This window comes from Mus musculus, chromosome 15 (assembly GCF_000001635.26).
Source record: "Mus musculus strain C57BL/6J chromosome 15, GRCm38.p6 C57BL/6J".
In the NCBI taxonomy this organism is placed as follows: Eukaryota; Metazoa; Chordata; class Mammalia; order Rodentia; family Muridae; genus Mus; species Mus musculus.
Genome location: NC_000081.6, coordinates 82,349,967 through 82,360,357, shown reverse-complemented (window position 1 = coordinate 82,360,357; position 10,391 = coordinate 82,349,967). Strand labels below are relative to the sequence as shown.

General features: G+C 48.6%; 1 protein-coding gene across 1 annotated transcript; it reads left to right on the top strand.

The window, feature by feature from the left end:
- The first annotated feature begins 6,066 nt into the window (after nucleotides 1-6,066).
- Ndufa6 (NADH:ubiquinone oxidoreductase subunit A6) lies at nucleotides 6,067-10,219 on the top strand. The gene is made up of 3 exons (NM_025987.3): nucleotides 6,067-6,277; nucleotides 9,264-9,379; nucleotides 9,987-10,219. The coding sequence occupies exons 1-3, from the start codon at nucleotides 6,130-6,132 to the stop codon at nucleotides 10,116-10,118; spliced, it is 396 nt and encodes a 131-aa protein (NP_080263.1). The 5' UTR covers nucleotides 6,067-6,129; the 3' UTR covers nucleotides 10,119-10,219.
- The last annotated feature ends 172 nt before the right edge of the window (nucleotides 10,220-10,391 follow it).

Sequence of the window (10,391 nt, the reverse complement as noted above, 5' to 3'; positions counted from 1 at the left end):
GATTTTTTTGTTTTCTTTTTTTTGTTTTTGAGATGGAATCTGTATTGTCAGGGTTCTCAAGAGTCACAGAATTTATGGGTAGTCTCTATATATAGTAAGGGAATTTGTTGATGACTTTCTATCTGTAGTCCAACTCCCCAACAATGGTCAGCAGCAGCTGTGAATAGAAGTCCAAGGATCTAGCAGTTGCTCAGCCCCACAAGGCAAGCAGGCAAAGAGAGCGAGCAAATCTTCCTTCTTCCATTAGGTCTCCAGCAGAAGGTGTGGCCCAGATTAAAGGTGTGTGCCACCATGCCGGGATCTGGGACTTGCTTTGTCCCAGATGACCTTGAACTCAGAGCTCTCCCTGTCTTAATCTTCTGGGATTCATAGCCACCATGCCGCAAGATCTCCATGCCAAAATCCAGGTCAGAAACTTGTATCTCCCAGCCTCCAGATTAGGATCACTGGTGAACCTTCCAGTTCTGGATTGTAGATCATTCCAGATATAGTCAAGTTGACAACCAGGAATGGCCACTACAGGGTCTCATTGTTCAGCTTGGGCTGGCCTAGAATTCATTATGTAGTCTAGATTGGCCCTGAAGTCATGCACATGCCTGCCTCTCCATTTCAGTGTAAAGAATTACTGGGTTTTGAAACAGGTTTCCACCTTATAGCCTGAGCTGATCTGAAATTCACTGCATAGGTTAGGTTAGCCTCAAAATCCTACCAAATCTTCTACCTCAGGCTCCTGAGTATTGGGGTTACAGGTGCATACCGTGACACTCAGCGAAAATATTCCTGAAAGTCATTCAAACTTATGGGGGAAATATCAAGTATTAAATGCATGAGCAGACACATAGCTTTTCCAACCAAAGCAAGCAAAACTCCTAACGCTCACTATTGTGGGCACTATCAGGTTGTATGGGGTTTACTTGCTCCGTGTTCATGGTTACAGGGCAGCATGAACTTTCGAGAAAAATAGGTTCTCTTTCAGTATGAGTCCAGAGGGAAGAAATCAATAACGGACAGCCTTGGCCTTGAGAAAGGTGTCAGTCCCCCTGGTAATTAAGTACACAGCAGCCTTAGAAGAAAGCTGGAGAAACCCTGGGTTTGCAGATCAGTGGGTGGGAACTGATTACCCAGGCCCAGCAACCCGAGAGAATAAAGACATGTGCTAGTGTGCTGCCTACAGGAGACCTGGGCAATCTAGAAGAGCAACACTGCCAAATGAGGCTGTGACCTCTCTCTGGCCTCACGTGGCTGCTTAGCCTCACCCTTCCCAGGCCCCAAAGCTTCCTCCACCACGATGCACGCATTCAAAATCCACAGGAGACCAACACATCTCAGCTGCGACAGGGCTCAGGCCAGACGCTCTGCTCTGGCTCTGCTCTGCTGGCTGCCAGACGTGACTGCATGCCTCTACCGATTCCTTCCGAACTTACCAGACTTGCGGTGTGGGGCACACACGGAGCTCCTGTGTGCTTCCTTTCCTTGTTTACTGGGTCCATCAGGCCGAGGGGGCGATCCGGAAGCAAGGAGCAGATTCTGACCCTTGCTGGGCAGCCATACTTGCTCACTTCCTGTTGATCGGCTCGGTCTTCCTACACTCCTCCAAAGCCTGCTTGCTCTGGACCCAAAGACCACACAACCAAGACTGGAAATAGCGTCTCACCGCCAGCCTGCTGTTCTGGAACACACAGAACGTGACCACAACCCCACACATGCCAACTCCATGCTGCTCTCTCTCGCATGCCTGTTTTCTTTCCAGCTCCACGCTGCTCTGTCTCTCACATGTCTGCTTCCTTTCTGACTTGGCTCCTGACTCTGAAGTTTACCCTGTTTACCCTTTACCCTCCTGGTCTCTTGGTCTAGCTCTCCTCTCTCCCCTCCCCTCTCTCCTTCCACAGCTCTGGGTCATGTCCATTCCGGACTCTCCCAGATGTCCCCACCTCTGGCTACTCTCTCCCGAATATCTACAGTAAACCTCCTCTACCATACCTAGAAGCAGCCATGTCTTTTCCTTGTTGATTTCCTTTTTTCCCTCAGTAGTAGAATTTTAAGAAAGCATCGATCTAACATATGGTAAAAAAAAAAAAAAAGAAAAAAAAATGCCCTTGGGTATAACAGAAATAAAATGGTTAAGAACTACCAACCAACTTTAAGGTGTTTTCAGTTTTATGTACCCTTTAAAAATAATTTGGGGGTATGGTAGCACACACCTTTAATCTCAGCACTCAGGACACGGAGGCAGACATGTCTTTATCAGCCTGGTCTACATCAAGAGTTCCAGGCCAGCCAAAGCTATAAGGCTGCATAGTGAGACCCTTCCACTTCCTCATCAGCTGCCCACACTGAAGAGATGATTTCAGATTCCCTCTGTAAACCTTCCACCCCAACTCTGTTCCAGGTTTTCTGTGTCACCAAGAACAGGCGTGCCATCGGGAAGGATCTTCCTTGACTTTCCCACGGGCCCTCTCTTCTGGTGGCAGAAGTGACCTAGTCTTCTCCAAGGCTCCGGTACCCCATTCTCCCTGGCCTTCTCACCAGCTGAGCATCCGGTGAGCCCTCCTCACCTGCACATTCTGCTTCTCCCTCTTCCGCCTCACTTCCATCACCGCTGAAACACACCACACATCCCTCCCATGAAAAGCCAGACTTCTCTGGAACCTGAGATCCTTTCCAGTTCCTGCCCTTACTGTCCCACAGCGCAGTCTCCTCCAGGAATGGTCTACAGTGGATGTCGGCACTGCTCCCTCTTCCCCTCAATACAACAACCCACTTCAGTGTGCTTTGAATCCATGAAGCACTTGAAGTTGACTGAAACCTGAAGTTGCCAGCCTTAGCCCCATCCCCGATACACTCTGGCCACCACCCCAGTGGCCTCCCTTGTCCATGCTATGCACTCTGGTGTCACCCTCTTCCTAGAATCACCTCTTCTGGCTGTAGATGTCTCATCTTCTGGGTTTCTTCCCACCCCTCATGTTCTTCTTCCCTGATTGGCCTAAAAGTGAGTGTTGTATGAGGTCATTCTGGCCCCTCCTGTCATCTATCTTACGATCTGTCTGTCTGTCTGATTGACATATATACAGAGAGAGAGACAGAGACAGAGACATAGACAGAGACAGACAGAGAGAGAGAGACTCTCAATATGTAGCCTAGGCTAGCCTAAACTCAATATATATACAAACTCCCAAACTCTAGGTCCTTCTCTGTTCCCTTACCCGCCTAAAATTCACATTCATAGTGACATAGTGGTTGTGAAATGCTTCCTTCTCTGACTGAGGTGGGGCAGCACACCTCCCTTGGTTTCCCAATGAGGGCTTCTCCTATTAGAGAAGCCATTAACAGTGTCTAGAAAATTGGTCTTATGGCTGAGACAGATCAATAACAACATGACTGATTGCATGATTCTGCTGTTCCTATCTGCTGCTTCAAGTCCTGGTGAGCATTTTAAAGCAGAGCCACCACATCTTACTGAGAGTGCTGCTAGCAGTGTATTCAACTCTAAGTTCTGTGAGTCACTCAGGACTCCGTGTCAATGAGTACGGTATCAAGCTCATCCTGCAAGGAAGCTAGGAGAGGGGAAAGGAAGTAAGATCAGTTCTGGAGAGGAGGAAGGGGATAACCAAGAAGGATACACAGAAGGGGAGAGCCAAGAAGGAAGGGATACACAGAGGGCAGGACTGGGCCTTAAGGATCCTTCTCACTGGGTTGGGTATGGGTTAACAAGAACACCTCTAAACCTACTTACCAAGCACGCCCATCTGGATGACAGTCAGGGATCCAGAGACTTCTTTGTGTCAGTGTCCACGTAGCCTACAGACAGCCTGGGAAGAGTGTCAATACCAGCCTTGCCTGGGAGTTGGGTGCGCAGGCCCTCCTTTTGCAGGGAGGGTGTGGCATCGTGATGTAGAGAGCTTTCAGATAGACAACCCCTCCATATCTGAGAAGGGTGTCATGCCAATTGCCTCAAGGTGGTTCTAAGTGTGCCCGGCGAGGGGTAACACCCTCACTGGTACTCCTTTGGTTCAGTTCAACGCCATTCAAGGATAAGGGGGCAGTAACGAGGTGATGAGGGAGCGCCATGTGAAGTCCTGAAGACATGGAAGTCACAGTGACATGGGAGGGCTTAACACCGAGCAGCCTATCCTCTGAATCATAAGTAAGAAGGGAGCCTAGCAGCGTCCAAGTGCCATCCACTCACCCAGCCAGTGTTTGTTGAGCTTCCATGTGGGGTACAGCAGCATGCTGGGACACAGAAAGGACACAGAGCCTGCCTCTGAGGGTACTCAGTGATATCAAGTGAGTGGGCATAGCGCATGACAGCAATTCCTACCTCCTCCAAACCTCATAAAGGTCGCTGAATCACGACTATGTACCTGTAGATGGCCAAAACTAGAGAATGTCTTGGTTTATATGCACATGAAATACTAGTCACGACAGAAAAGACTACATTTTAGACCTTAAAACAAGTCTGAAAAACTAAATTTTTTAAATAATTTATCTGTATGTGCGTGTGTGTGTGTGTGTGTGTGTGTGTGTGTTCATGTGTGTATGTGTATAGGGACCACATTATGCAGGTGCTTAATAGAGGCTAGAAAAAAGGTTACTGGGCCCCTTAGAGCTAGTTATGGTAGTTGTGAATCATCCAACATGGGTCTATAAAGAAAGTCCCAGGTTAGCCAGGTTTCAAAAAGGAGGGGAGAGAATAAAAGAAAAAAACAAAAATCAATAATGTGGTGGTTTGGGCCCCATAAGTTCATGTGTTTGAATGCTAGGTCCCTAGTTAGTGGAACTGTTTTGGGAAGGACTAGGAGGTGTGGCCTTGTTGGAGTATGTGGCCCTTGTTGAAGATGTGTCACTAGAAGTGACTAGAGGCCGGCCCAGTCTTTCTCTATTGTAAGACCTCAGCTGCTGCTTCAAGGCCACTCATGCCTGCCTGCTGCCATGCTCTCCTCCATGAGAGTTTAAATGCTGTGTGCTGAGCATATCTGTGTGCATTGTACTTTGACTGGAAGTACTGTTTGTTCAAATCACCACAAAAATATCCATAAAAGCATGGTGCACTTACTATATTAGAATGTCGTTAGGCAGCAATTCTTCAGCTTTTATTTATATAGCAGCGAATATATATAGATATATACCATAGAGTATAGATATAGATTAGATACAGAGGTAGATATAGCTTCCATGGTTTGGGATGTAAAATCCCTAGTCTAAAATGGAAATGATTAGGCTAGGTGAAGTAGCACTAAGGAGACTGAAGCAGGGGAAATGTGGAGTGCAAGGTCAAATGTAACTGCGGGGCTGGAGAGATGCCTCAGTGAGTGCTTAAGCACTCTAACTGCTCTGCCAAAGGACCTGGGCTCAATTCCCAGCTCCACAAAGCAAATCATAACCGTCGGTCCCAGAGGAATCCATAGCCTTCTTTTGGCCTCCATGGACTCCAAAAAGCACACGTGGCGCACACCTATACAAACATCCAAAACACCCACACACATTTATTTACAAAAAGGCAACCGCAAGTGCTGTGGGCACAAACCTGCAGAGGCAGAGAAATCACTGCAAGCTCTGAGGCCAGCCTGGCTGGTCTACGTAAGTGAGTTCCAGGCCAGGCGCAGTGAGACGACAACTCAAAACAATGGCATGAAGTAAGTAAACAAACGGGGCTGAGAAACGCCAAAAAGCTCAAGCCAGAGGCGCTTTTGCGATCGACACCATGTCTACAAGAAAACGGTTTTCCGGAAGCACATACACAATATGCTCAGCAGTACGCACTGTTGCTGCGGAAAGACTGCCATTGCCGCCTGGCACCGTTATCTATGCCCGAGGTCTTCTCCTCCGAGCCTGCCAACCACGGCGCCTGGCTGAAGGAACAAACTTTTGGTAAGAGCAGACAGAGCGCCTCACCGCTGCCTGAAGCCTCGACGCTGCGCCTCCTGGTGGTTCCTCAGCGCCGCCGTTGAACGAGCCAACCCCGGATCGGTGTTTCCGCGGTAGAGCATGCGCATTGCAGAGCCCGAGGCTTCCAGCCAATCAGAGAGCCCTAGTCCAGTCAGTCCTTCCCTCTGCACTGCAGGAGGCACGGCAGCGAGTCCCGTGGCACCGCGCGTGCGCACGCTGAAGGGGCGGGGCTTCCTCGGCAAGATGGCGGCCGCGGCCACCGGCCTGCGCCAAGCTGCTGCTGCGGCAGCCAGTACCTCGGTGAAGCCCATTTTCAGTCGCGACCTGAACGAGGCCAAGCGGAGGGTGCGCGAGCTCTACCGCGCTTGGTATCGGGAGGTGCCGAACACCGGTGAGAGGCAGGGGTGCATTCGGGGCGCCGGAGGCACCTGCCCAAGGTCTCTCGGCCGAGCTGAGGTCACGTAGTGGGACAGAAACGAGCCCTGGGCTTCGGGGGAAGGGGGTCACCCGAGCCAGAGTGCCCCACACCGGGACAGGGCTTCCGAGCGCCCCAGTTGCTTTGGTGGCCTTTGTTCCTTATTTCTTATGGAGCCCCTGGGAGGGGCGTCCGCGGTCCTGAGCTAGCCCCGGGTGCTTCTTGAACCCAGCTTTACAGTTCCAGAGAAGGTTCTAGATGCCCATTCGATTTTGTAACTAAAGTGGCGAAGGGCTTTAGCAGTTATCTGTTACTTAGTCTGGAGAACAAACTGCATCACGAGAGGGAAACGACTTGACGAAGGTCACCCAGTAGCTGCCTGCTGCCCTTTGAAGCCTCCAGACGAAATGGCCCCTCAGAGCTCCCCAGCTTTGCTCACTAGATCAGCTTGCCCCAGAATTTTGAAGTCTAACCCCCTTCTGCTGCAAAACACGCCTTTTCCCGTAGGTGGGAGAATCTAGTCTGTTCACCTGAGTGGCGAGTGTGAATCTGCAATCTTGGTTGTCTCCCTCAATGCTGCCACTGTAGTGGATTTTAAAAGGGGGTTAGCGAGAGTTCAAATGTCCTACATATGTCAGGGACATCTTTTGTTGTTGAGTAGACATGTATTTAACTTGAGCTGATCTGAGGGGAAAGGCGTTTTCCAATGAGTAACAACAGCTCCACAGCACGCCTCAGCACTGCTTGAGAGGCAGCCACACTGTCCTCAGTTTCGACCTTTATTAGCTGTGTGACCTTGGGTAAGATTTTTCACCGGTATTTGCTCATCTGTGAAATGGCCATAATACTGTCTTCTTCCGGGAGTTACTGTATTAAATAGGTTACTTAAGTAACTGATATAAAACTCGGGGGAGGCACTGATGGGAGAAGATTCCTCTTAGTTATTAGAACACAGACTGGAGAAAAAACAAAACAAAAAAACCATGCCCACCTCAGGCTGGAGTTTACCTGACAGTAGTTATAATACTGCACCCTTCAGTCTCTGGGCCTGATGCTTCACAAATACTAAGATTCTGAGTGACGGGTTCTGTCTCAACTTAAACTTGTCTCAGTTTGTCATTGTACAGTTCTTTCCTGAAATCCCTGTGTGCGCACTGACCTTGGTGACAGCTCTCTCAGAACCTAGCCTAGTGTTCACCATTTCTGCAATCACTGAATTGGAGTATAACAAAAGATTCAAACCTGATTTAGACACAGCATGATTTTGTCTGTGTTTTTGTGACTTTTTGTTGTTTTGTTTTTCTGAGACAGCGTCTCACATTGTAGCCTTGGCTGGCCTGGAACTTGCTACGTAAACCAGGCAGGCCTTGAACTCAAAGAGCCATCTGCCTCTGTGCTACCACACCGGGCTTGGTTTTGTTTTTGGGTGTTGTGTTTTGGTTTGGTTTGTTGTTTTTTGTTTTTTTGAGACAGGGTTTTTCTGTATAGCCCTGGCTGTCCTGGAACTCACTTTGTAGACCAGGCTAGCCTCGAACTCAGAAATCCGCCTGCCTCTGCCTCCCGAGTGCTGAGATTAAAGGCGTGCGCCACCATGCCCAGCACTGTTTTTGTTTTTGTTAAGGTTTTGCCTCAATTCTGGGATTAAAGGCATCTGCCACCATGGTTGGCTGATTGCAGTTTTATAGATCAGAGTGGACATGTCACAAGAATGGCCAGTGCACAAGGTATCTTCACTAAATGAATATACTGACCTCTGTAGCCAGAATGTTTAACACCTAGTGATCCTTTTGTATCCTTGGTGTCCTCAGCAAATCTGCCGAAGGCTGAGTGTCAGGGGATGGGTGACTAAAGCCTGCTTTTCTCTTTTGAAACAAGATCTTGCTGTGGATTCATAGCACCATACACAGCCACGGCAAACCTCCAGCCTGTAGGCTGGGTTTACAGTCCTGTTACCACTAAGTCCAGTTTACAACCTAATCTCCAAAGGACACCCATGTAGCACATTAAGTTCAGTCACCTGAGTTTGTGCCACTGTTTAGCCACTGACTTAATAGATTGGTGAATACTGTGACTTTTTAAATGTATTTTATTACTTTTTAAAGTTGTGTGTGTGTGTGTGTGTGTGTGTGTGTGTGTGTGTGTGTGTGTGTGTGTGTGTGTATGGGAGGGTGCAGGTAAATCCCAAGTGTCCGCAGAGGTCAGAGGCATGGGTGGGTCCCTGGAGCTGGAGTTACAGGGTTTTTGAGTTGCCTGACATGGTTGCTGGGGATTGGAAAGGCGATGCTGAGCCACCTCTCAGCCTCCTCCCTTTTTAAGGGAAGAGAAGTTTATTGTGTTCGGTTTCAGTCCCTTATCTGGGGGTGGTGGTGCAGGGTGGTGTGACTCATGGCTCCACAGTGGCAGCCTTGTATCTTGTTTGCAGTCATAGGTGACTGTCCCACTCTCAGTTAAGGCTTAGAGTCATGTCCTTCCCCAGGTTGTCTGATGGTTTGATTACAGCCTTCCCTCCCTGTGCAAACTCTTGGCAGTACCCCTTAGCTCCCAAATTCATATAGTACTTAACACCTACACATTATTTTACAGAGATTTCAACTCTGGTGCCTTTATTCTTGCTGGTTATTCCATATAAAAATAATATGGTAGTATATTTTATATCCCATATAAAAACAATATTCCTCAGTGATGGAGCCCTTGCCTAACATGTGCAAGGCCCTAGATTCTGCCTCAGCCTGCTCCGCCCATACACAAAAAGCAAGGTAGGTACACAGCCTCTCCAGAAGCCCACTCAAGAGCACTGAGATCCAGGTTGGGCAGTTTAGTAAGGCATGTATCCAGGCTAGGGTTGGGCTATGCGGAATAAAGTAACTGAGCCACTTGTACATGTCCAGTGGTCACCCACTGACATAAGCTTCTAAAACCATGCTTAAAAGGTCTGATTTCTACAGTCCAGTTTTCTCTTTAGTGCACTTAATGCAGCTGGATATCACGGTGAAACAAGGACGGGATAAAGTCCGAGAAATGTTCATGAAGAATGCCCATGTCACAGACCCCAGAGTGGTTGATCTGCTGGTCATTAAGGTAACTGGCCCTCTCTGGCAGACTTAAAAGAGCCGCTGGCTTGTCCTGAGCCCCTGAGTCTTCAAGTGAATACCACCTCCATTAAAGCCAGCTCTAGACTCAGCAGCTGCCGTGTCTCCAAGTTCAACTTGGAGGTCCCCTTTTTTCTTTTTAAAGCCAAGGTCTCAGTATGTAGTTCTGGCTGTCCTGGGACTTGTTCTGTAGACCAGGCTAGCCCTGAGATCCACCTGCCTCTGCCTGCCAAGTGCCAAGATTAAAAGTGTGTACCACCATACCCCACTTGGATGTCTCCACTTTTGAGATAGAGTCCTGGGCTGGAACCACACATCCTCTTGCCTCGGCCCTGAAGGGGAGGTCTGGGGGAGGGAGGAGGGACATGCTGCAGCTATAACAGTGTCAAGTGTAGGAATTGCTAGCTCCTATGGGATGCCACCCTGGAACACACGCTGTCTCACCTGTCTGCAACCACAGGAAGGCAGTGTGGCTCTGGGTATGGTTAATGTACGGTCATTAGCGAGTCCATGCCAAACACAACACAGAACTGAACTTGTGTGCTGTGTTCCTCATTTAATGGCTGGAACTGACTACTTTTCCTTCATGTACACAGGGAAAGATGGAGCTCCAGGAAACCATCAAAGTATGGAAGCAGCGGACACACGTTATGCGGTTTTTCCATGAAACAGAAACACCAAGGCCAAAGGATTTCTTATCTAAGTTCTATATGGGCCATGACCCATGAGGTCACCTGATGGGAAGGTGCATGTTAATATTTAACTAGAGTATAAATAAACTCATTATTTGATGGTTGGTTGTGATAAAATTGCACTGGTGAACCCCTTTCCTGTGGTCTCTCTTACTTCTTGCCTGAGTGTGGAACCTTCTTGTACACACATACCATGTTGATGCCCCTGTCCTGGAGATCTATGTTGTTTGCTGCCAGCTGACTCAGACCTTGCATGGGGTAGCAGGAAGGGATGGGAGGCTCTATCCGATTCTCCCACAGTGGATGTGA